This window comes from Cuculus canorus, chromosome 15 (assembly GCF_017976375.1).
Source record: "Cuculus canorus isolate bCucCan1 chromosome 15, bCucCan1.pri, whole genome shotgun sequence".
NCBI classification, from domain to species: domain Eukaryota; kingdom Metazoa; phylum Chordata; class Aves; order Cuculiformes; family Cuculidae; genus Cuculus; species Cuculus canorus.
The window spans coordinates 18,366,946-18,393,585 of record NC_071415.1 but is presented as its reverse complement, the minus strand read 5'-3'; the positions used below and the strand labels follow the sequence as shown (position 1 = coordinate 18,393,585).

General features: G+C 41.3%; 1 protein-coding gene across 13 annotated transcripts in view; it reads right to left on the bottom strand.

Moving 5' to 3' along the window:
• Nucleotides 1-522: 522 nt before the first annotated feature.
• The window catches only part of CIITA (class II major histocompatibility complex transactivator), a 39,793-nt gene continuing 13,675 nt past the window's right edge, over nt 523-26,640 (bottom strand). For 5 of the 13 annotated variants that reach the window (XM_054080947.1, XM_054080946.1, XM_054080951.1 and 2 more), the window contains 17 exons: nt 25,249-25,377; nt 24,760-24,819; nt 23,346-23,420; nt 22,682-22,732; nt 21,860-22,009; nt 20,819-20,962; nt 18,967-19,032; nt 16,843-18,547; nt 16,583-16,756; nt 15,623-15,694; nt 14,277-14,357; nt 13,165-13,257; nt 12,743-12,826; nt 11,854-11,937; nt 11,249-11,332; nt 4,950-10,584; nt 524-4,025 (listed from right to left, as the gene is read on the bottom strand). In XM_054080947.1, coding sequence (XP_053936922.1) covers nt 10,512-10,584; nt 11,249-11,332; nt 11,854-11,937; nt 12,743-12,826; nt 13,165-13,257; nt 14,277-14,357; nt 15,623-15,694; nt 16,583-16,756; nt 16,843-18,547; nt 18,967-19,032; nt 20,819-20,962; nt 21,860-22,009; nt 22,682-22,732; nt 23,346-23,420; nt 24,760-24,819; nt 25,249-25,377 — 3,125 coding nt within the window. In that variant the 3' untranslated portion in view covers nt 524-4,025; nt 4,950-10,511. The other 8 variants (XM_054080944.1, XM_054080941.1, XM_054080942.1 and 5 more) reach the window with 8 other exon arrangements.

Genomic DNA, 26,640 nt, shown 5'->3' with positions numbered 1-26,640 from the left:
AGAGAGCCCCAGCAGCTTCTCAGTATCCCCAGGACTCCTGTAGAGAGCCCCAGGAGCCTCTCAGTATCCCCGAGAGTCCTGTAGAGTACCTCAGGAGCCTCTTTGTATCCCTGGGAGACCTGTTGGGAGCCCCAGGAGCTTCTAAGTATCCCCAAAACCCATGTAGAGAGCCATAGGAGCCTTTCAGTATCCCCAGGAGCCCTGTAGAGAGTCCCAGGACCCTCTCAGTATCCCCAGGAGTTAGGTAGAGGGCCCCAGGAGCATCTCTGCATCTTCAGGATCCCTGTAGACAAAACCCAGGTGCCTCTCAGTAACCCCAGGACACGTGTAGAGAGCCTGACGAGACTCTCATTATACCCGGGAGCCCTGTAAACTGCCCCATGATCCTCTCAGTAACCCCAGGAACCCTGTAGAATGCCCCGTATCCTCTCAGTATCCCCAGGATTTCATGTAATGCAACACATAAAATAGATAGTCTAAAAACCATGAAAAAATACTCAGATTTTTATCCCGAGAGTACTATCAGAAAAGCAGCGCAGAAAAGTATTTGGATCAAAGTGTAAACCAAATGATGTGTTTTCCTAAAATGAAAACACACCACAAGAAATGCCACAATGGAACACGCAGCCACACACAGCTTGGTGAGGAAGAGCATTGTTCAGTTTCTATTTTGCTCACTTGACCAAAAACCAGTGTTTCTAGACCAGATTCACTCATCCTGTCTGAGCAACCTTAACTCCCCTACAAGACCTCACTATTCATTGCTTTTTACACAAGGTTTTCTACATAAAACTATTTGGAACAGTCACCGAACAAATGAAAACATTTTCTAAAAATAAGATAAAAATACAGTTCTTGTACAAATATGCACTAGATCTAAAACCTCTTGCGTACTCTCTACTCAAAACTTTTTCAAGTTCTGAGCAGGAGTTAAATAACAACAGAAGAGCACAAAACAGGGCAGAAATTCCACCGCTCCCCCACTACTCTCATTCAGTAAGTAAGATGATGCAGCATCAACCAAATCATCCTAATTTAGATGGCTGCAGTTTCCTTCAGAAAACTGAGAGATTGGTGTGGTAGGATTTCCCCATACAAACACCATGCTCATCCATACCCTTTAATTCCATTCTTCATTACAATTTCTAATAACTTGCCTGGCACAGTTGTCACGGCCTTACTCATGAATAGTTTACTGACTTTCCCCTAGGAAGTTTTTTTAAAACTGCTTTCGTATTTACCTCCCTGGAGTCCTCAAGTACTGATGTAGATTAAGCAAAAAAAATTCCCAGCAATATAGGCAAGCTAACAGTTTCCTTGGGTACTTCTTCAAAAAATTCCAGGCAAACATAATTTTCAACTGCTTATGATACAAACCCCAAATTAAACAAACCAGCTCTGGGAAACCCAGTAACATCTATCGCTAGAACTACACTGGAAATCTCATTTAGGCTAAGCCTAAGTCCTTTGTGCCTAAATATATATATATAAAAAAAAAAGCTAAACAAAAAAAATTCCTACCTCTAATAATAGAAGAAGAACAAAGAAAGACATCATTGACTGCAAATGTTCGTGCTAACGCTTCTCTGCCACATTCCAAACAAATTTTACTCTAAGACTAAAATGCAAACCCACAAGCAAAATCATTACCTGAAAATCACAGAAGAAACAATGCCAGGAGGCTCAAATGCACCACGAAGAAAAGCACAAGGGGCTAAGACTCAGCTCTAAATCGAGAGGTCTTTTAAGGGGCAAACTCCTCACCTGTACCTAATTGCTGACCGCAGGTGTGGCACAGACTTAACCAACCCAACTATTACCTTCGGAGGTTTTTGAACAAGACCCACTCTTTTAACAGCAAAACTATCATCCCACTTAGGATGGGTAATAAAAAGTTACTCCTAAATACAAAACGTTGGTGGTTTACTGAAAGTTCAATGTATGACAGCCAGGCTTGATTTAAATTAGATAAAATTATCTATGTTATTAAGCCACTAAAGGTCAATTATCCTTGTTAAAGACCGGTACAGATTAAAAGATTCCTCCCATGTTCTAGCTGCTGAGATACAGTGCTTTGAAGCATATAGATAACAGTTACATACCATATGCTTTACATAAGTATACTCCCACCCACCATTTAGGTAGAACTGAACTTTTATTAAACTTCTTTGATCTGTCGCGGGCAGTAGCAAATTCAGAGACTCCTCCTTCTCAGCAGCCAAACGAGCAGCAAACTCCAAAGGGCGGGTTCCACTGTTTCTTGTTGATCCTCCTCTTGCCGTTTTGCCAGCAGTCCTCCCGTCACGTAGAGCCATGTCTCGTGCAAGTCATGAAGCTAAAACTTAAGTCCGATAAAGCTGCCATAAAGAATCTAAAAATAAAAGCAGACATAAGAAGAACGGCTGTGAAGCGCCGCCCTCCTCCCCGCAATACCCCCCCCTCCGCACGCCGAGCCGAGCCCCGCTCTCACGGGGGCACTGGGGGACAGCGGGGGACACGGGGCGCTGTCCCTCTCCCAGCCCCAGCCTGCATCCCACTGGCTGCAGCCGCAGGCGGGCTGGGAGGGCCGAAGGGCACCGAAGAGCAGAGCCAACTGTGCCGAACAGTGGCCGGGCGGAGCCGAGAGAAGCCGAACCGAGCTTTGAAAGGCGCCGCCGGCTCGCTCCCCGCCTCGCCCGGCTAGCCGGGCCCCGTGCGCCCCCCAGGCTGCAGTACCGCCCTGCGGCCGCGGCACAGCAGCACTGAGCCCCGGCTCCATTCAGTCCCGAAGACAGGGATCCCAGCCAATGGGAGTGCTCCCCCACTCCGCCCACTCCCCCCTCCGGCGCTCTGCCGCCGCTGATTGGCCACCGCTCTCCGAGTGACGCACGGCTCAGCCAATGGGCTGGGGAAAAGCGCAGCTTTTGAAAGCAGCGGCGGGGGAGATCTTTAAACCTTTCGCTGCAGGACCGCGATGCAGCCACAATGCGGCCGCCCTGAGGCGGGCGAAGCTGTTTATGCCAGTTTTACCATTTTTACCATTTTATCCGTTTTGGGGATCGACACGAACGGGCGCCGAATCGGCCGGAGCAGCAGCTCCCACGGCGCCGCCCACACAACCCTGGCCCGCTGCCGGACTCTGGAGCGTTGCAAACCGTGCCTTCCCTCGGGACGACCCTGACCGAGACGCCGGCGCTTCGGCCCGCTTCCGCGGAGCACGGACGCTCCCGGGCAGGCAAACGGAGCCGCGCTAATGTTCATCCGCGGCTGCGGGCTCCGCGCTTCCTGCGCCACTCAGGGGACAGTTTCAGACCCGTCAACGGCCCAGAAATCTCACTCACCTGATCTGCCCTCCAAACAAAAGCTGAAAGACAGAGGTGGCATTTCCAGAGGAAAGGCAGCTTTCTCCAAACGGCAGAAGCTGTTCCGACGGGAAGTACTTCAGCTTTGCAATACGGGAAGGCTAGAAAGGAAAAGCTGACCCGGTGCAGGAAAATAACACGGAATTCAAATCCAACACAAGTGCACTTTTACAGTGGCAGACGCATCGACAGTGAGAATATTTCCCTGTTAACATCTGCACGCGATCGCGATCCTGCAAACTCCCCCAGCACGTGAGCGAGCCCGTCCAAGTCAATTGACCCGTACAGAGAAGTGGGCTGCCAAATCGGAGCCTGCGTTGCATGATGCAGCGCTCCCAGTGCCAGACACTTGCTCACAGCGTGATCGCCACACACTCTCAGATGGTCTCCGCCTCGTCTTTTCTTTGTTTGAAACACCAAAAAGGGAAATGCATACAGCACCTGGCGACCGATCAAAAGCTTTAATGCAGACAATGCCGGTTTACACGGGGCTCCTCTGGCTTCCCCAGGCCTGGGCAGAAGAGGCCAAGGGGTCCCCGGATACAGACACGCTGCTCCCGGTCACGCAGCAAAGGTGGTAACAACGTGATCTGGAGAGGGTCTGGGAGAGACTGCGCATTCAGCCTGGGCATGGGCAGCTGAAGGAGGGAAATTCGCTTCCCACCCAGCACTGAGAAGAGGGACCTGTGAGAGAGAACACACAGGAAGGAATGTCAGCAGGGTGACAAGACAAAGCGGCCCTCGGCCCCGAGACAAGTGCGCTTTCCTCCTTCACCCATGTTTCCTTCACTTGTCCCCCTGAAAGGAAACCACAAGGAATGGGAGGACTTGCGAGACGGAAAGCAGTGTCACTGGGCCAAGTTTCGGAAAAGTACAGAGAGAATGCGATTCATTTGAACAGTTATTCTGTTAGACGTACTTTGTCAAAAAGAGAAACCAAACCACACTGAATCTTACCCAGTGGAAACTCATCATGCTAAGATGTTCTAAGTCACATCCACGTGAAAGTCCGACACAGAAAACAGCACAAAAGGCTTCCAGCACACCTCTGTTGCCAGGGTCAGACCTGCAACGCGCTGACTTGCAGAAGCCCCATTACTGCACACAATTCAAGCTTAACACAGACCACAGGCCTAAGAAACACGCATGGGAAAGCGAGAGGTACGACAGCAAGGCACGTCCTCCAGACACGCACATTGTTGCATGTTCGGCAAATGCCTTTTACAAAAGCCTCTGCAGGAAAGGGATTCAGCCCAGCAGCGAGGGACAGCAATAGGGTTATGAATTTTGATCTAGTTCAGGTACGTGCTATTTGTATAAAGTAACAAGGCCTGGTTTAGTCTCCAGGGGACAAGACGCCTAGGCCCAAAGCCAGGCCACAGAGACCGCACAGCACTGCCTGTGTGCCGTGCCTTGGACACCTGCCTCAGACGGAGCTCACCTCCATCCGTGTTTCAAGCGTAACAAGAACGGAACCAAACGTAGCATTAAGACAGAGCGATCGCACAAAAGCAAATGCTCCCTCTCTTCTCTGCCTGTCCAGAGAGTGCAGAGGGATGAGACCTCCCTCCTACTATCCCACGGATGCCCGTCAGCACTGGAATCTACCTGAGACATTGGAAGACTTTGGCACGGTCAGTGGGTGATCACTGGGCTTCACTCCTACACTGCGGTATTTGCGTACCGCCTCGTGAACCTGTGAAAAAAGAAATCAAAGCCAAAATGAAGCAAACTGTTGCAGTTTTGACAAAGGTGAAACTCGCAAGGGAGATCATCGGTGCGAGGAAGGCATAATTTCAGCTTCATATGACAAAATTTTGACAATTGCGTGTAGTTTCCAAAGGTTTGAATGCTTGCGGGGATTCCCAAAGTACATGGAATAAATATATGTTGTACCGAAGAACCAGCATTTAAACAAAAGGCCATACTATTTTATTGTACAAGCCAGTTCTTCCGAAATGTTTATAGAGGCGTCCTACTTATGGAAAATAAAGCTTCTCCTAATGGATACATTAATAATAATAGTAACACTTTTCCATCTTTACGCTTTACTTTACTTTAGTTAGCCTTAATTTTTTTTTTTTTTTTTTATTTTATTTTTAAAAGGTCTTAAGCGTTCTGTTGTCCACTTTTTTTTCAGGTTATTTTTTTTTTTCTGTTGTTTTCTTTCTTTTGTTTCTCCAGCAAGTTCAGCCGGTTTTGTTAGCTGATTAAACATCATTGTAAATAATTCTCACCCAATTCTGTGAGATCTTCTCCTGTATACTGCAATTGATATACAGGGCTAACACCTTCCTCGGACCTTGGGTTGGTTCCAATCCTACACAAGGCCAAAGGAAGTTCTTGATATCAATAGAAATTGGCTTCTTGACAATTTTTAGCTAATTGCTGTTTTATCAGCAACAATCTGATGATTCATTTTCTTCACCCAGCCACTAGCCTGTGGTCAGTATGGAGTATGTAACTGCCAATCAATTCTTAACATTTCACTAACCTTTTAACCATTTTAGCACAAACGTGTACCTCTACCAGACGATATTATCGCAGGCACTCCAAAATGAGGTATAATTTCATTCAAAAATGCTCTTGTGACTTCACCTGCTTTATTTGTCCTGCAAGGAAAAGCTTCTGGCCAGCCTGAGAAAATATGTTAATACTAATAAGCGCCAATACTCCCCTTTTTACTGGGAGTTCAGAGAGGTCTATTTGCGTTCCTATTATTTATACAGAACATCTGTGCCGCGATGGGTTTGTTTTATTTGGTTTGGTTTTCTTTGGGTTTTTTGGGGGAAGAGTTTTTTTTTTTGTAACTCGTCTAAGACCATAGCACTCCTGACGGCATTATTATTTGTCCATTTGGAACATAAACCATCCATTATCTACTTCCCTTCCTGATGTATTTTTTTCTGATTTTAAATCAGAATCAGGGGCTTGAAGTTTACCATCTGGAATCAAAGCAGATATTACTTCTTCCTGGCCTCAAAATTTCCTGGCAATTTCCTGGTCAGCATTACCTCCCTGGTGACCTTTGTAGCACATGATAGGCAGTTCTTCTGGAAGATTTACAGCTTCCAGCAGTCTTAAGATTTCTGCTGCATGTTTAACGTGTCTTCCTTGGGTGGTAAGGAGTCCATTCCAGTGCTCGAGTTCGGGTGATCATTACAGCTTTCTGGGCTGATGTTCCTGGGGGTAACGGTTTGGCCTCTAACACTTCTCTGGCGGTGGTCACAGCATACCCAGTCTTGGAAGGTCCTCGCTTCACAAAGCTGCTTCCATCGGTGTACCAAGAATCTTCCACATCCATAAGCAGTTCTTCTTTTAGATCTGGATGGCTGGAGTATACTGTCTCCATCGTCTTCAGTCAGTCGTGTATTACTGGTTCCAAAGTGACTCCACTAAGGAAAGATGCTGGATTCACAATGTTAGTGGTGAAAATAACCAGAATGGCTTTGAAACAGCGGGGAGACCTAAAGATGGGACTTTCATCAATTCCTTCTTTAATTATTCACATGCCCTTCTTGCCTCCCCGGTCCATGCCAATTTTGATGATCCCATTCGATATTCTTTCAACAGTTCATACAACGGTTTCACTAAGAGTCCATAGTTAAATATCCATAAATGACACCAACCTGTCATTCCCAGAAAGGTTCTGAGCGCTTTGACTGTCCCTGGCATGGGTGAGCAGCAAATAGGTTCTTTCTGGGCTGCCCTGAGCTCTCTCTGTCCTCTGGATATCTCGAATCCAAAGTAAGTAACTTCTTGTTGCATAGGCTGGGCCTTGTGCTGAGAGACCCGATACCCGCTCAGTGGGAGGAGCGAGGAGAGGAGGGAGATAAGATAAAGACCATCAGAAGCAAACAAAAGACACAAAGAAACTGTGATATGCATACAAGAGTGGGTATGCTAATAAGTTCCTGGAAAACAATGGACATGCAACATATAACTCTTTAACCGGTATTTCCTGGAATCCACACCAACATGTATGCTTAACCAGTATAAAAGCCATGCAGCCAACGGGGGACTCATTAGTGGGACACATTAGGTGGACTACCCTGTGTGTGCCCCTGCATTATTAAAGCATAGCCGCTTCATAATCCAGTTGGCATCGATAATTGAGTTTAGCTTTTTTCAAGGCATCACCACAAAAATAACACACACAATACAACAACATTAGCTTGAACAATTCCGACTGGTACATAGAAACCAAATATTCACCCATCCCTTTTGTTTTTGTTTCTCCAGATTCTATCTGGATAGGAAACCAGAATGCTAATCCTGACAATTGTCTCTGTACAATTATGTGTTCTCTCCATGTGCACAGAGCTGAAATAAAAGAGGAGACAATTGGTTTGCTATTGCAGTCAGCAGGACCAGTATTTGGCCCGCATTTTGCTGAGACCAGTGGCACAGACACAATACTTTGAAATATGTTATTGTCTGTCATTGCCTAGTTATTCATAGCTCTGTAAAAGAAGGCCATGTAAACCACATAGAGTAGTGCTTTCACTGTCAAGTGTAAAATCAGTGCTTGTACATTTATGCAGCCACTTGCAAGTGAGAAACTAAATTCCAGTCCAGGTATAGGATTTTAAAGTTCTTATTTGAGAGAGAAAAAACCTTTGAAGATTGTAACTTCTGGGATTTTTTTTGCAATAAATCAAAGCTATTTGAATGCGTTTGGATTTCTGCGATAATGTCAGAAAAATCCTTAATAGTTTCCCAGGTAATTTTCCCTTCTTCTCTTTACTTTTTCTTTTTTTCTCTCCAGTATTTTTTAAGGGCTCTGTAGCAAGAAAGTGATAGAAAGTATCTTTCTATCTCTTCAGACAGTACTGGTGATTACCATCAGGACAAGAGCCACTTCTAGATTCTTGTTGATAATCTTAAAATATCAGGCTGCTTTGTAAGACTGATGATTCTTATTTATGGTTCTGACCCTAATGCTTCGAAGTCAGTCCAGAGAGACCAGGGAGATCCATAACATTGAGCTTTGGAAGTCCAAAATCATCAAACTGAATTTGGTCACAGTTACCACTGGCACAACGAAACTATTAGGTTTGATCTGTCACAACTTCAGATGTTGCAGGTCCAGCAGCTTGCAGTTTACTCTGATGAACCAATGACGGAATTTTATACCATCAATATCCTGGTGATTCCTGGTCACCTTTAATGGTGGTGACAACACCCAGACGCTCTTTTCATCTTTGAAAACTTGATATTGCTTAACTCTTCAGCACTTCAGTAGAAACACAACTGGGTCTTTGAGTAGCATTTTAAATGATCTTTAAAAAAAATGCAACTCCATCATTCACTCACTTCAAGCATCACTCAGAAGCTTTAAATGTGACTTTTTTCATTTTGCAACTAAAATGAAAATTCAGCCACTGATTTATAAAAAGCAGCAAGAAGATAGGAGAACACAGAGGACACCTTCCCCTTTCCTATATGTTTCCTGTGAAATGAAGAAAACAGAATATTAGAAGTATGCCCATCAGATCAATCACCATTAACACCACCAAACCCATATATCTGATGTGCTCTGAAAACAGACAACAGTGGCTTGTAGATGCAGGATATGTTAAGTTTGGGAGACAGGATCCAGACTTCCTGCTCCATAACATCAGTGCTAATGAAGAAGAATGTTTCCTTACATATTCAGATACTGCTCTAATGTGGTAGCCAGTGCTAAAGGCATGCACTGCAAACATGAGAGAACAGTTGTGGAAGGAGATACAAGTGGCTGCCTGTGCAGAGCTGCATTAAACACATCTTTTTCTTTGTGTGAAAGCTGACCAGTGTCCAAGAATCACTGACTTTTGTAGAGCGGAGCTGTCTACCACTCTATATTCCTCTGTGTCAAGAGGAAAACTGAGGTCGTTTGGGAGCTGACCTACATGCTCAGAGATTGCATGCTCCCCTGGAATGACAGACACAGGAGGCCAGAGAAAACGTTGCTTTTGTATGGTTTCCAGGCAGTGTTCATTCCCCTAATGTCTTCTTTCCCAAGTAGGTATGGTTATTCAACAAGACAAAGAGTTAATTGTACTGTAGGTCATTAAGGATCACTACCATTTTTCACTGCTGCTGTATAAAGCTGGTCTTTGCAGCTAGTGCAGCACCCAAGACTTCCACAACCTCTAGCGCCGTATACACATCACAGTCTACATCCAGTGATCAGTGCACTGAGAACAGGAGCCATACAAGAGCTTGGCTCACTGCATGGTTTAGGGAGTCATTGGCAACTGCAGCCATTGTCAGGACCATTCAAACTACAGCTCAAGCAGCTGATGATCACCCGACAATGTGGTTTTCTACCATCTGAAGAAACGGAGGGCATCTGGTGTGTGGCTCAACTCATTCTTCACTGAGATCATTTCACTGATGCATCCTGTGTATTTTTTTTTTTTTTTAAGCAAGGGGAAGAACATGGCAGAAAACTGGAGGTAGAAATCCTACACAAAACCCTAACTTCCTGTGACTCTTCCAGCCCAAGAGTGTCAAGACAGTCAGATCCTAGGGATCATCAGCAAATGGTCAGCAAATGGCTAGTGATGCAATTATTTCAAGGATCCTTGAAACTGCACAGGCAGAATCAATGAAGTAAAAGTCATTGCCAATGGCTAAAACACACAAACCAGAAGGAGAATAAGGAATTCAGGAACCAATGGTTTGCTCTAAGTGCAGTGGTACAGCTTCACAGTGAGACAAGCAGCTGTTGAGGGTTTGTACTAAAAGACAAAGTGAAAGTGATTTCCTAAATATTAACACAAAACACTTTCTAAGGAGTACAGAACTAATCTAGTAACCATGAGAAGTCCACAGAGCTAGTTTTCTAAACAGAAAAGAGAAGGTAAGCAGGCCAGCTGCCAGCCACTGAACCAGGCTGAACGAGGAGTCCTAGCAGAAGCCCACTCTTCTTGATGCAGCACTTGCAGTCTGCTAGTGCTGTTGCTAGGGAGATGGGGAATGCGGGGATAGTGGTGGGAGAAAAGAAGGCCTGATGCGACATTGATCTGTGGGGTTCTAGAGCAGCATCTCTCTGCTTAGTCATGTATTGATGCTGTTACTGTGCCTGCTGCCAGGGAGACCAGAATCAACAGCTGCCACAGAAACAAACCTTGTTGTCTCAGGTAGCCAGGGTTTGTATTACCTTTATGAGATCATCTGAATCTACACACTGATCCTAGAGTCCAGCTGCTGAAGGTGTTCAAGAACTCCATAGGGAATGGTGGGATTCCACATCCTGGAAGGGCAAATTCAGAAATAGAGATTAGGAAGCATAATTTGCTTCATGGGGTTTTTTTTGTGTGTTTGATGTTTGTGTTTGGTTCTGTTTTGTTTGTTTGTTTTTAAGTTGACTTTCCCTTCTGAATATCATTTTACAGATGTATTTAAACTATGGGACAAATGAAAACGCATTTTCATCGAGAAGAAATTAAATTTAGAAGTTCACTCCTCCATCACGTGGCTGACTCTGGTTACAGACACACTACAGTCCTTTCTCCATAACTGTTCTTTAGCTTTCTACCAAACTCCCTTCCTCTGAATGCGTACTGGCAGCTTCAGTCTATCTCACCTCTAATGATGGCTGCTCATTGCTTATCCTACAAATACAAGTCTTGCACCACAGAGTAGGTCAGGTGCTCTAGGAGGGTAGAAGACTAACAAAACGAGGCTCAATGTAAATTATGCTTAAATCATGACAAGTTTGTTTGCCTAGGAGAATTGGGAATTAACACAGCTGAAATCAAAGACAACATTTTTCACATTTCTGTGACTGCTTTGCATTGTGGTGATGGTTTTTTCTATGCATCTTATAAATCTGACAAACAGAACACAGCTTTAGCGTGAATTCTAACACGATTTACAGAATGAAGATAGAGCAAACAGCATATCAAGAGGCTTACACCAAGTTCTTTATGTGGGGACATTTTCTTAGGCTGTCAGTCAGCTGCTGGGCTCCAACACCAGTTATTTTGTTGTACTGAATACTGAGGAAACAAAATAACTTTGTTAATCCAGATGACAACATGTAGCGGTGCAATCAAGCATTTAATTCAAAACCAAGGGGTTTATCTGCAGATGGGGGGAGAAAGTAAAAAGAAAAAAAAACCAAGACAAAATAGATCCTTGATTCAAAAAACCTGTAATAAAATACTCAAAAGATCAAACAGGAACTACATTAAAGGAGTTCATCTGAGGGATTCCTTATTCTTTGTACCTAAGGTCCTTCTCCAACTCCCCATGGCCTTATTCTCCCATCTTAAAACCAATTTGGGTGGGTTGGATTTTTGTTTTGTTTTGGGTTTCTTTCTTTGTTTGTTTTTAATGGTGAACTATTCCTCAGTCCTTTCTAACTAGTGACTATCTGGACTCTGCATAAGCCCATTTTCCCTGTGAAATTTCACTGACATTTTCTTTTGTCTCCTTTACCCTGGGCACGGAAGTTTGGAATTTTCAGTATCAGAGTAAGTAAGGTTTCCTGACCCATCTGAAAAGATTTCATACTTACTCTAGCACTCTTAAAGATGCCATTGCAGGAAGAACTTTTGCAAGATTTTCTGCTCCAATATCACAAATGCTGTTGTTGTATAAGCTGCAGAAAACCAAACCGGTATAGTCACAATTGAATAACAGATAATGTAAAAAGATTATATAATAGAACAAGGAATTTCATATACAGTTGGTACATCTTAACTTCCAATTTATCCTTATCTATATGCAGTTAATGTTTAAAACAGAGTTTCATATTTTCTGTAGCTATAAGGCAAATGGCCACATCCCTTCTACAGCTAGCACAGCTACAGCAAAAATAGGTCTAGATTCTTAATGAATAATGGGAATGTTTCTATCTACTGTGGATAAAATTAAAAATGTGTGAGAAAATGAGGTTCAAAGATTTTGGGCACAGCATTCAATAGATTTCCACACGAGAAAATTATTCCAGAATTGCATACCACCATTTCTTGCGTTCCCTGCTGAGCCACTTCAGGCCTATACCAGACAACTTAATGAAGTGGGATGGACCATTGGTCCCATATCAGCAAGCACACACCACCCTGTTGCTGGCTTAGGGCTTAGCACTGTACTTAGCAAGCTCTGCTTAAGCTTGCAGTAGATCATGGCCGTGGGTGCACATTTGTACAGGGTATTATTCATAAGTGGGTATTAGGGATCGGATTTAAAAAACAGTACAGCCCTCGTGATATTCCTAAGATATCCTTCGGTATGTCTACACTAGCTCATATATTTCTCTCCTCTTCTCTCTAAAGGCTTTATGCAAGAATGAGGTCAAAAGCTTGGCTGCTGCACAGGGTATGGATTTTTTTGATGCTCAGTGATTTCTGGCAGAGATGGCAAGGATGTCATACAAAACAACTGAACAGGGTACAACTACTTACCTTAGTGTCTTTAATGAAGACAAGGAAGGAAGAGCTGTAGCTAACTTCTCCGCACCCACGTCTGTTATCTTATTCTGTGATAAGCTACAGGAAGTAAGATGGCTTTGTTGTTCGATCATATTTATTCTAATTTATTGAAAACTAATCTTTGACGTCCTTTTGATATAATTTGGGTAGTCTGTTTAGACTGAATGCAAGAAGAAAAAAAAATAATAGCCCTTGAAGGGAAATGAGGAATTTCCATAGGATTAACCTACTTCTCTAATGAATGTACAGATGAAATATGTATAACACATGAACTCATTGGTCTTCCATGCCCACAGGTTAGTTGTGCCTATAATTGTTAATACACAGTCCCTAAAGGCTCTAGGTTTAATCTATTTGTTTTCAAATTTTCCCAAAACTGCTAACCTTTCACTTACTTTAATGTTTCCAGTGATGTCAGGGTTGGAAAGACTTCAGATAGACTCTCTGCTCCTTCATCGCCTATGCCATTTTCACTCAGAGCATCAAGGCTGGATGACAACAAAGAGAGAATTAGTTTCCCTTTTAATTTCATTTTTTTTTGCGGTTTATTCACCTTGGAAACCACTCTATATATCTGGAGGAGCTCCTTGTCTAAAGTAGCCTTAATCAGCAAGAAGCATCACACAAGTCACAGCTTCTCTAAAAAGGAGCTTTCCACTTCCCAAATTTACAGCATCAGAATTTTTTTTACTAGTTTAATGGCTTGACCCTTTTCCTTTCATATGGAAATGGTAGCACTTAATGCCACGTTTCCACATGCACTGAAGATTATTAAAATGGTTATGAAATTGCTGTGATCCAGCTAGGCTAAAATGAGATTTCTTGTGCACACAGAAATGCAGAACTGACAAGATCCAGCAGATGCTGTAAATCCCAGCTTCTTCTCCAGACAGGCAGTATCAGAAATGAAGTTTGTCCTCTTTCAGGTATCCAGAGGGAAAGAGTTTTAGATAGTCACAGTTTTATATACTGGATCCCCTTCTAATCTGGCAGACAATGCTGGGATACACTGGACTCATTCCAGTTTTAGAGTTTTATTGTTTTCCAAAAATACCATGAAAAGGCCAGATACAATACAGACAAATGGCCACGGGTGGGCCAGTGAGGCCAATGGGGCCTCTCAAAACCCAGCAATCTTCCCACAGAGATGAGGGCAAGATATTGTCTATCGTTGCTACAATTGTTTGTAGCATATAGAAGCTTAAAATTCAGAGACAGCTTGTTTGTCATGGATGCAAGAGAACAAAAAGAAACTGGAGTTCTTTATTTCTAGGGGTGCTGCTGATAAAGGAAGGGGCAAAGGCTGTGTGATAACACCTGGGCAGAACACCACCAGTACTAGCCAAGTATAGCTCTTTTGTACCTTTTATATCCGAAAGTTTTTGTTGTTCAGTTTGTTCATCAAAGCAAGTAGTCTTGTTGGCAAATGAAATGTTTCTTGACCTCTCTCATCATCAAGGGCTGCTGAGAAGCAACGTTAGGGAAGTTAATCTTTAGTATTACTCACTCTAAATGCTGAAGTGATGGAAATGCTGCAAGAATTTCCACGAGTTTTAGGAATCCCTGTAGGCCACATACTGGACCCAGCCTGGAAGAAAATAAAAATACACACAGAGCAGTTTTTTCACATGCTCGGAAACAGTAAAAGTTATGAATTTTTAAGTTCTTCTCCTGCAGCCCTAAATACAAGCTAGTTTACATTCCTACAATCTGCAGCAAGGAATTCTGCTTTGAAGCGTTCGGCTAAGGACCCCACAAGGCTAAGGTCAGACAGAGCAGAGCCGCTTGCACAGCAGCAGCACACGCATTTGCCACTTTTTTGTTACTCTTTGCAAGCTCATCTCACTTGTTTTAGATTCCTGTTATTTTTCTGGGGTTTTTTTTCAGTCTTTTCATTTAAACTACCATAATCTTGATAATGAACATGAAAAAAGTTATTTTTCACCCCAACTATAGGCAATTCAGACTAACTTTAGATCAATGTTTTACTGCAGCCTTAAAGCATATACTGAACTTTAATATTCCAGCTCTGACCATTTGTCCTTCAGTCACTAATCTCTTATTTGAAGTTTCGTTAGTATCACAAGTTCAGCCAAGTTAAAAGGATCAGAATTTTAAACAAAAATTTAAAATAAAGGGAAAATAGGAGAGGAAATGAGAAGAGAAAGCAGTATAAACTCAGAAGCGAGGCCAAGCATAGCGGTTCTGGACTGGGTCAGATGAGAAGAGCAGGAAACAGATAAAGACCTGATGAGAGTTCTCCAATGCACTGGTGTAATTGCTGCCCAGATTAATTCACATGCTATGGCAGGATATTTTAAGCAATAGAATAGTCTTGGAGGCTGCCTACAGTTTGGGAGGAGAAAAAGATCTTACTACACCTCATTTTTAAACTCATTGTTTCTGAATCAATCTTCTTCCTTCCAGGAAAACAGTGCTAAATATTTTATTTTGGCATTCTCTGATCTTATTCTCCTGTGGCCTAAGCTCCAATAAATGACATCAGAAGAAAATAATATTTCCCAGGTAGCTGGATCACAATAAAAATACTTTCTACCCTGGGGCACAAGATCTACATCCGGTGATAATGAGCTGAGTTAGAGTAAAATCAAACAAAATTGATAGAACCATGCTGATCAATGTCACTGCAGGAGACAGAAATGAAGTTTCTTGAGCATTGGCCATAACTTGATAAACCTAGTTGAGAAAAGCAAAATAGAAATAAATGGAGTTTACTTTTTGCTTTACCATAAACTAACTACACATCAGTTCAATGACTGTAGCCAATAGCCATGACTCTTCTCAGTCTTAAATGTAACCATATATCAATCGATAGAAATTTGTATCACTTACGCAAATTCTAGCTTTCTGAGGTTTTTGATGGCAGGAATTCCACAGCTGCTGCAACCAGATATATCCTGCATGCTAAATAAATCACAGTAGAACCCAAGTGTGATAAATATTTTGGCAACGAAAACAGTGCTTTAAAATAATTTCTTAGCAAACTTTTACAGGAAATAAACCACTGCTGCATAAACTGAGGAGCCAGGGAACTTCAGAATAACTTCTGCTCCAACCTTTCTTCATGCAATTAATTTCATTCCAATAATTGCCCTTCATAGTGCAGTTGTTTGCTCTTTTTCCAATAAAACTTAAAAATGCATTTTTCTAAATCAAGTATTTTCTGTATTAAAATCAAGTATTTTCAAGTATTAAAGTTATTTTGTATACATTTTAATCAAAAGACTTTGCTGGTATTAAAATCAAAGTCACTATTTTTATTTTAAAAAACCCAACCGAAATAATTTGTTTATGCAAGCTTTAATTGCAACCAATCCCATAGGCACATCAGAACCAGGAATGAAACACTGGATTTATAGATCACATAATCCAAGCTTCTACTTCCTAAGCCAAAGGGCTGACTCAGGTCATTTGTGACCCGTGTAAAAGAAGTCTTCATTTATGGCCCAAGTGCTACAGTGGGGGAAATCAATTAGCCTAAGTTCTGTAACTGAAGGCTGCTGGAACATAAGCATACTTGGAGATTAAAAAGAAATCTGAAGGAAAAAAAAAGAAACAGGTGGGGTTTTTTAATTGGTATTTTTGATAAATATTCTGTGTGGTGCTGTCATTGCTTCTCCCTGCCATGACCCATCAGGGCAGGGGTACACTCTGAGACAATATAAGAGCTTGCACTGCCCTAGTTACTTCTTTGGACAAGCAAAGGACTCCATTCTCCAGCACTGTCAGTGAACTCCTATTTTTTTGAATCCATAGTATATTTAGAGGACTTTTGATTAGAAATGAGCCTACCAATTGATCATCTTCTCCTGCATCTCTACAAGGTCTGAAAGGTCACTGATATCTTTCATTGTCTTTGCCTTAAAGGGGTCAAGAACAAATTTCTCTGTCGATGCTTTCAGCAGTTTGTAGTCTTGTGTTTGTTCTAAGGATTCCCAGAGCGTGACCGTATCACCAAGGGAGGCCCTGTGAATAAAACATGTGAAATCAACAGATATGGCTGCTGTTGTTGCATGCAAGTGTCATCTACATAAGTTCTATGAATGACCAACCTGAACGATGCCACATTCTTTAGGCCAACCAAGTCTTTCAGCCCTTGCATGTCAATGCTGCTGTTTCGCAAGTCCAAGGAAAACTCTTTTCTTGACCTTTTTAAAACAGCATGCAGTACATGGACATCAGGTGGTGTAAGAATTATGCCCAGAAAAGACAGGTCTGGCTTGAGTTTCAAGGTCACATGCTGAAAAAGATCATCGTTTTGTGTTTCATAAATACAATGTAAAAGCTCAAGTAACCTCTCTGGACAGAACTCATTTATCTGCAGCCTTCCAATATATTTCAATAATGTTTTCTGCTTCTTGGTTGATTGTTTTACATCCACATTTGAAATGGAGCAGAAGTAGGGGTCATCCTGGAGGAACAACAATCCAGCCAAAAATCGAGGCACTAAATCCATCCAGTTATAAGGTTTTTTCTTCTTGGATGGAAAAGACAGGTACTTTGTTAGACTTTTATCCTTCATCTCTTCTGCTAACATAAGGTGAAGCACGCCCAAGAAATTCTGAATGACAAAATCAGAGAATGTGCTCCCAAATTCATCTCGTTCAGTATCTGAATGTTTGGGGAATGCAAATGGCAGGAAGAATCCATATTTCAGAGCAAACTCTTTGACTTCCTTAGAAGGAAGGAGATCACTTTTTATGGCACTTCGGTGCTTTTCTCCAAGATGCCAGGCTATACGTGCTAGTGTAGCAAGACTCTCTCGATTTTGCATGGCTGTAATATCCTTTTGCATAGGTACCTTTTGCTCTACAAATTTCAGGAAGACTTTAGTAAGAGTTGAAGGAAGGCTTTTGTCTCCCATTTCAAGTACTGTCTCACAGAGAAAACAAATGAATCTACACATAACAGGGCTGTAACAATGACTGAACAAGTATTCACACTCTTTGACTAATTTCAGTGCATCATCACAGTAGGGTAATCCCTCAAAGTATTTGGTTATGTACAATTCTCTCTGCTGAGGGGAAAATCCTACTATTTCAACAGTTTTATCCACTTTGGACACATGCTGGTACACCTTGTCTTTTGGTCTTGCTGTAAGTAATAAAGTACAGCCAGTTAGTATCTTTTTTTGGATGAGTCCTGAGAGAAGCTCCTTTATAGTGCACAAGTCTTTTTCAGGCTGGCTGGCCGAGCAACGAGGAGAATTCTCATGACCGTGCAATCCATCAAAACCATCAAAAACCAGAAGGACTTTACCAGGATTTTGCAATATATACTCAAAGATCTCTTTGCTTCCCTCTTGAGGTTTTACAAAAAATTCAAGAAGCAGATCCTTCAAGCTGTATCGCTTCTCAGGTGAGCTTATTTGTTTGCAGTCAAACCAAAATACAAATTCAAACTGAGAAAACTCTCCATTGGACCAGTCCTGGCAGATCTTCTGAACAAGAACGCTTTTGCCCATTCCTGCTTTTCCCAGCACCACAATCACTTTAGTCTCTAATTCTTTACCTCTTGGGATTTGAAATATTTGGCTTCTTTTCAGGGCTACCTTTTCCCTCCCTTGCAGACTGCAAGTTGCCATCTCCTTTTCCATTACTTTTATGCTATTCTTCCCCGTCTTGATTTCAGTTTGGCTTTGAACAAGTGTCCCATCAATAAATAGCTGATCAAGAGTTACTTCACGCTCCACGGCCACAGATTTGCATATGTCTCGGAAATAATCCATAAGTGATGTACAGAAAGCTTCCACTGGCTCTAGAGAAATAAAAACCACACATAATCTGAAGAAACCAGTCCACAAATTACAACATTGTTTCAGGGTGGTTCAAATGCATAATTGTACTGTGGTTAAAATACACCAGTTCCCATAAAGCATGTAGGTCTGGATTTATCCCATGCAACTAGGAGTACAGGTACAATAGACACTTCCAAACCTATGAATTGAATGATTTTGGAACCAGCTTAGTACATTGACCTCCTAAGTAGATACTACACCTAAATATCTAAAGGTAGACAAATGTAGCATCTTAAAAACAGGAACTGGGCTCAGACACTTGGAAGATCTCAAATTGCAGAATGACAATTCATACAAGTAGCTTTTCTGTATGGACTGAAAGACAGAAAAAATACCCCAATACCATTGGAAGTTTTAAGTTCAAGAGATCTAAACTCACTTGGTCTTTTGAACGGTTGTCCAGAAGGAATTACAGGAACTTGGACTTCTCTGAATATTTCTAAACCTAGAGGAACAAAACAATATACTTGAAGACACTTAGACAGTCATAAATTCTGCTTTACTAATTTCGACAATAAGACTAACACAAAGTTTCAAGTTCATTGCAACATAAATTATATATCACCCAGAGAAAGAGCCATTTTGTTTCTTTTAAAAGGGAAAGGAAAAAAATCCTCACACAAGTACAATTCAGCTGATGTCAATGGTTGCAGGAAGTATGATACCAAATAAGATGGTAGGTGTTGTGACAGCTGTAGGAAGCAGACCTATCATAACAAGGTGACATCTGCTGTTCTTTTCAAATGTCAGTATTTTATATAAAGTCACATTCACACTTCTTTATGTCAGTAAAAGCAATAGCTTCCTTTTGTTATTCTACACCTTGTGACCATGCACTAAGGCTGACAGTCACAGAGAATTGACTATTGGTAACAGAATTTACCCATTGCTCTTCCTGATGAAGAACAGTCACTGTCCACTTCTCTTTCTTTTTGCCTGTTTGTTTCCAAACTACTGCAGACCTTTGCACTACGTCAGACAAGCAGTGTCTGCCATGCACAAAGATACCGTGAATTTTTCAAAGAAAACGTATTTTCTACAGACTGGTAATGATGAAGTATCATACTTGACTGAACTTTTGGCAGAAAAAGCCTTGCAGATGCAGCACAGAATTTAACTTGACAGGGACTGTAACAAACCCGACCTCATCAATGGAAAAGAGACCAACTTAGTAGCTTATGTGCTAATTTTTTTGCTGTATTTGAAACTCTGAGGTTTGCGACATACTCGCATATGTTATACTGCTATAAAATAGTTGGAATTATCACTACTGTGTTCACTCAAATAGTGTATATCACGTACGAATACTTCCGAGACCTAGGGGTATTTGCCTATTTCTCACTTTATAATTTTGCAGCTTTGGGTGGTGTTCGCCACCAGAGGGCTACAGAATACTTGTACTACGCTACAGGCAGCTGCAAATGCCGGAGTGCAGAGATCAGAAACTAAGTAACTGCTGAAATCAAGCTCTCTGTTCTAAAGCTCTAGAAGAAAAGTGTCTGAGGGAAGTCAGCTATCCAATTGGGACTGTTACACTGTGATCAAGGCTCTGATTTCTTTATAAGCCTTTCTGCATATTAGGCTTCTGTATTGTTTAGTTAGGCAAGTCATCATCCTTTTGGTTTTGGGGCTATCATGTGACCTGACTGCAGACTGGCCTCCAGCACTGATCATTTAAGATGACCAGGCCATACCAGTACCAGCACAACTTCCACTTCTGACGTTGCTTAAGCACACTGGGCTTTTGTATGGCTTTAACTAGACAAGACATATTCTTCCAGAAACTGGACTTCATATAATATACAGCTGAACCTGCAGCTTTATGACCCCTTATCTGCTCTGCGTTTTGGACTAGATTAAGCAGCCATCGATTGATACAAAGGAGAAATTGCCCTTACTTTTTATTTTCCTCAATAATATCGATATAAGTAAAGCCAGAAGGGGAGAATTGGCTTTGGGTAGAAGCAATATGCTCCCTCTCCCAATGCAAAGTACTGCATACGTAAAAACTCATTTTCTACTTACCACATAAACTAACTGGAAAACTTAGGGATATCAATGTTTCCATGGAAGAAGTCAGCACTGGCAAGAAAGTCAGCACTGACAAAGAATTGTAGCATTCACTCTGTCATGCCTACCGGTAACTGAAATCAGGGAACTTAGTTCTTCGTTGACAGTGTTGGTCTTCCACTTTCTGCCTATTCATGTGAACAAAAGGTTATTGTTCTTACCTGGATATATTATAACATCAGATGTGCCATTTCCAGTAACAAAGTTAAGTATCTGCTGAGGAGGATCTGCAAAGCCTGTATTCTCTTGGCTCCCTTTCATACCAAGAGGTAGAAGACATTCTGGAATCAAAGGCACTGAAGATCCTGAAATGAGGCAAAGACTGTAAATGTATGGAGCAGAGGAAAGAAAATGTGTAACTATTATGTATCCAAATTAATTTTACCATTGTTTGCACTCCATCTTTCCCACACAACTGCATATTATGTAGCTTGCACAAACAGCTAGCAAGCGTCCTGCCTCTGAACTTGAAAATTTCTGGATGATGCGGTGCTTGCAATTTAATCAGATATAGCTTTCAGTTTCTGTAGGTGTGAAAGAATTTCTTCTGCTACTTTGTGCTGCCTCAGCTAGCATCAGATGCTTCAAGACCTCTATCTTATCCACTGCCTTTTTGGTTCCTTTCCAGCACAGACTTAACAGCAAAACATGTTGAATTGTGTCTTTGTCACTAGCTCTTGCTAGTCTACCATGAGTCCTGTCTGCCACACAAGACAAGCAAGGCAAGGTGCCTTTGCAGCTCATCACCTGGATCAGTACTCAGTTTTTGTGGACAAAATTCCAAGCTAGATTTTGCTCTACTATTGCAAATATAATTATTCTACAGTCCTTTACAAACCTCTGGATGAAAAAGAAACTGGAACTAAAACAAAGTTAATTCATGAAAATTTTGTGATTTTCTGTTCTTAAGACAAGTAAGTAACTATTTAGATTTGCATGTAGGATATAACTCTGTTCTGTTAGTTATTAAACTGCACTTCAATCAAATGGAAGACATTCTATTTCATTAGGGGAAATGCACTTTTAATTTCCCTCGAATATTTTTCATCCTTTTAGCGAGTGCCACACTTAAGTGCTTGCTTGCTCAAAACAGCCACCACACCTGTTTTCCCCACCATTTTTCATGGCTAATAACCTGATTTATAAGAGTTTTGCCCTCGTATAAATCACCCTGTGTACAGGTGCGCACCTACTGTACATACCAGGAATGAAGAAACTTCTTTCCAGCATATTGGTAGCAGGAACAGAAAAGGACACATACTGGTTAGTTAGTGAGGCAGAGCCAGCTGGATGGGTGTTGAGAGGCATAGCTAAGAAACTGCCATTCCCTGCAGATGCGGCAGGGACTTCCACTTGAAAAAAAATCAAAATAAAAAGAACAAAAAAAGAAAGTTATTTTATTGTTAGAAGGGTGCTAAAGAAGAGGTTTCAATAGATGTCATAAACCACTTGATTCTGATCAACTGTGTTTTGATTTTCCAAAAGCAAGAACAATTCACAATAGCTTTCTGAAATTTACTAGGGTCTCAAGATCGAAGATGTATTCATGACATTCTGTAGTAGATCATTTTTTTTCCCCAGTAGTTCACTCTTAATTTTCTTTTTCTTCATCTTTCCTAGTCTTCTTTCTGGAAACCTTCAGATATGTTCAGATGTAAATGATCTTACACATAGATGACTGACAGGCAAGACATAACAAGGTCTTATATTGGCTGTACAAAGTTTCCCAAGTATAGTCTGTTACTTTAATGTTTGGACAAGATTAAAGAGTCCCAAGTACAATAAACTGTGTGCCTTGGCTCTCTACTTAGATACTACAGTGGTCTAAGGATAACCAGGTTGTCTTGAGTGTTTCCCAAAGAACAGTCACAAACACCTGAGTTTTAAATGCTGCAACTTGCCTGCAGCACTTGTTTTCTCAAGAACTTTCCCTAGAAGGTAGAGTTACTATACCTAACAGGATGAGATGGGAACATGAGACAACATATGTTCAATAATCTTTTCCTATTCAGTCAATAACTTACCAATTTTCATGTATTTGGGTTCTGACGCTTCACAGCAACGCTCTGCAGAGCCTAAGAAGGATGAAAGAAAGAAAGGTGATAGTAAGAGATAAAAAATGTAACCAGTTTGGTAATTTTAAGTTTCTACCATGGAAACTTAATTTAACATTTTAAAGTAGAAGGCGGTGTTAGCAGCTTCAGTTCAGCTATTTCAGAACTGTACAGGCCCAGTGTATAAAAAACTGAACACAAAAAGACTCATAGTATTTCATATTGACTGTGAAGTTTCAATTAAGCTGCAGGATTTTGTGCCAATAATCAAAGATTTTTGCTGTGGTTTATGCTATTAAAGAAGGAATCAGTCAGTTAATGCTTATTAAGCTATAGATACACTGAAAACAAAGTTAACACTATCACACAAAAGAGAAGAAATATAATACACCCAATGTCATTTTACAGGAAAACAAATTCTGTGAATTGTATGAACTGTAAAGAACGTGCCTGGGGGAGTCCTGCTCACTTCCAGCCCACACAGGATAAGCTAAGTCAGAGGAAGCACATCTGGCTGCATCAGTGAAGAACTACACCAGAGGTGCTTTGAGGCAATGTTAAAACCAAAGTACTGTAATGCAAATTTAGAATTCAAACACTACAGCCCTTCAAACTCTCCCTGTTTTTCACTTACTTCGTTTGTGACATTTCTTTACGTCAGTAAATTTCTCAGTATTTTCAGCAGCCATTTCATCCAATATAAGGTTCCCTGCCAAAAGCATGAAAAATTGCCAAATGTCAATTTTTTCTCCTAGAAAAATTATAGAAAGAGGTAAAAGCAAGAGAAACACACCAACAGGAAGCAACAATGAAAAATGTCCCAAATAAAAGATACAAAATAAATAACGTGATAAGACACATATTCAGATCAATACGACTTAGAAAGCCCACAGAGGTCTGAATGCAGATTTTGTCAGCCTATGTTACTTCCTGAACTGCAAAATATTAAACCACTGGCACAAATTTAGTGGCTAATAAAACATAAATACTTCTCAATGCTCTAATGGTGAGCAAAGGATAAAACACCATAGCTGTATCACAGTGGGATCTCAGTACTAGTAAAGTTAGTTACTCATTTTATATATGAAATGGATGACTTTCTTTAAGAGAGAGTAAAAAGTTCTAAATAGATTTTACATTTTGCATTGTAAGAACTGTGAAGTTATCCACACCATTCTTCTACTTAGTACTAATACTGCACTTAATTTCCTCTAAAACCAATATAAATTTTGCCATTAGATGCAAAGCCATCTAAATTTTAAACACACCAGGGCAATTTAAAAAGCATTTAAAGCATTTTAAAAGGCTTGTGAACTTCTTGCAGCCAGAGCTGTCCCGGGTAAGGGCCAGCCTTTGATTAGTTATTCCAAATGATTTTTCCCAAAATGGATATACAGACTTCCTGTGAATCCTTCTGATTCTATGGGTTTCCCATCAGCCACACACAAATGTATACATTCCGAAATAGCAAGCAGCTGCATTTATGCCACTACCAAACCAAAGATTTTGCACCAAAAATTCAAGCAATTATCTCTGGTCAAGCACTGAATGAAGGAATCATTTATTACATGTGCATCATACCATTATTGCATTGATCAGGGCAGGAACCAGAGTTTGACATGCTTCCTGAGGCAGCTCTGTGCATCCTAGACAGAAGTAAGTGTGCATGAACTGCATTTAAATGCATGCTAAGCCCTCTGGGTGGGTCAGGTTTAATTGTTATGTATATCACACGTAATGTGTTCAGCGTTAAGTCCAATGCTAATCGACGGCATATATTGCACTAGACAGTTAAGCTGTGTATGTGCTATGGCCATGGTGACATGATCAGCAAGAGATAAAACTGGCATCTTTGAGAAAGGCCTGCAAAAATACAGGAAAACCTCAAAGTTTCCAAGAAAATTCCAGGACACAGTTCCCAGTTGGGAAGAAGAGGATAGCAGCTGTAGAGGAACCTTGCTAGTGTTCAGATGTGGGGATAAAGTACAGTGCAGATGTTAGCCAGAACATTGTCACGGAGAAACTAATCTTCGCCACACAAATCTTACCAAAAGTGTCTTCCACCTGCTTCTCCTGCTGATCTTTGAGCACATATTCTGCTAATCCAGCTAGCAAGAAGGAAAAAAAAATAAAAAGAACACAGTAACAACTGTAATTTCACAGTGAAACTCTGGTATGCTTACCCTCATTAATGGAATTCTGCAGTAAAAGTGAAATTGAAGAGTTAAATTAAGTTTTTCTTGCAAACCGTTGTTCAGGAAATAAAGAGCACAAGAAAGGAGAAGTCGAGACACGAAGTATTAGGCAGAAGGAGCCATTAATAGAGAGTTTTTGCCCCAACAACGACAAGATACTGTTCATCTGTTTCCCCACAATGCACAGATCTAGGTAGCCTGGCTAGAACTACCATACATGAGAGACAGGCCACTTGAGTGCTTGCAACTGCATTAGGCTGAAAAAAGAACTTGTAAGAATAGCTATAGCAAGTGAAAGGAGAATAGTGATTGAAAAAAAAAAACCCAAAATTGCTTTCATACCTATTTTAGCATAAGCTTCTACGGTGTTGTTGGAGAGATACAGTTCATCCCCATTTTCACTATTTTCCATCATAGACAGGAAATCCATACTATTGGGCTGATCACAGTTGCTGGTACCAACTTCAGGATCTAGAATTAAAAAGGAGCACACATTGGCTCAATGAACACCACAACCAAGGAGTAAAAACCCAGACAGCAGGACATGCAGAAAAGGCAGGTTTGTTACTTCAGCGTAAGGCTTTGGCCCTTCATTGTATGTGGCTAAGTAGGAACAGAACTCAGTAAATTATAGTCACCCATAAATCAACACTTTTCTTTTGCTAAAATCCGTTCCATGATGCTAAGGCCTACATGAATGGCCCAGACTCATCTGTACGATTAAACCTAATTGTTCAGGATCTGGTGCTACCACATGTTTCCTGTTCTGAACCATGCTGGGTCCACGTTACTGAACTGCAGCTCCAAATTGCCTGGGAAGCTGTCAAAGCCAAACTCATGCTAGCATCTTCACAGCAGACGTATCTGGCTTCCAATGACTGGCACCAAGTCTTGACAGTGTTTAATTTATTTACATAATCTCAGACACTGCTAAGGCTCAAAAGTATTCAAATCGGTGAAACATGTCTGATATAACAAGAGTCAGTCTTTGATCCCTAATTCAGACCCTGCTTTCAGTCTCTGACCAAGTGATGCCGTGGAAGTGAAGAAACATTCCCATGGGAGTTATTAACAGTCAGAAGGTGAAAGACCAAAGCTGAACCTAGAAAATCATTAATGACAAAGACGATTCCAGATTCCGGTGCTTAGTTCTGCACCGATTTGCCCATGTACCTGCTGACACTGGTCACTTATGTAAGCAACACGGATGCGAGGTGGTATCCTCCAGTTTGCTAACATTTTACACCTGACAGGCACAGAACTACAGGACTTAATATCTGTCATACATCTGTTCTTCTCCTTTTGTTGCCAATCTCAACCAAATATCCAGCTCATTTGTTTAAAACAAGCTCAGCTATTGCTCCACAACACAGTCAGCAGCACAGATGCACTTTTCATACTTTTATGCAAGCAACATCAGGAAGAGCAAACATTCAACAACCTCCACACAAATTCAGGAGCAGAAAGTTTGAGAGCCAGGGCAACCTCTTGATCTGATTACCTGGAAGAACTCATGGCAAGAAACTATCGTTGTTTATGCCCTGACCTCTTTGCTTTCTCCTTTATCACAGACTTATAAAATAATTGCTCTGTGTCCCCCAAAACTATAAAATAGTGTCCAGTAACTAATGTCCCTTCTCTTGGTGCCTCAGGGACTCATAAGGAAATTAAACACTAGTTTGGTTGCAGACAGGCTTCATCACAAGCTCATCTAAAAGTCTCTGTTTTGCAAAG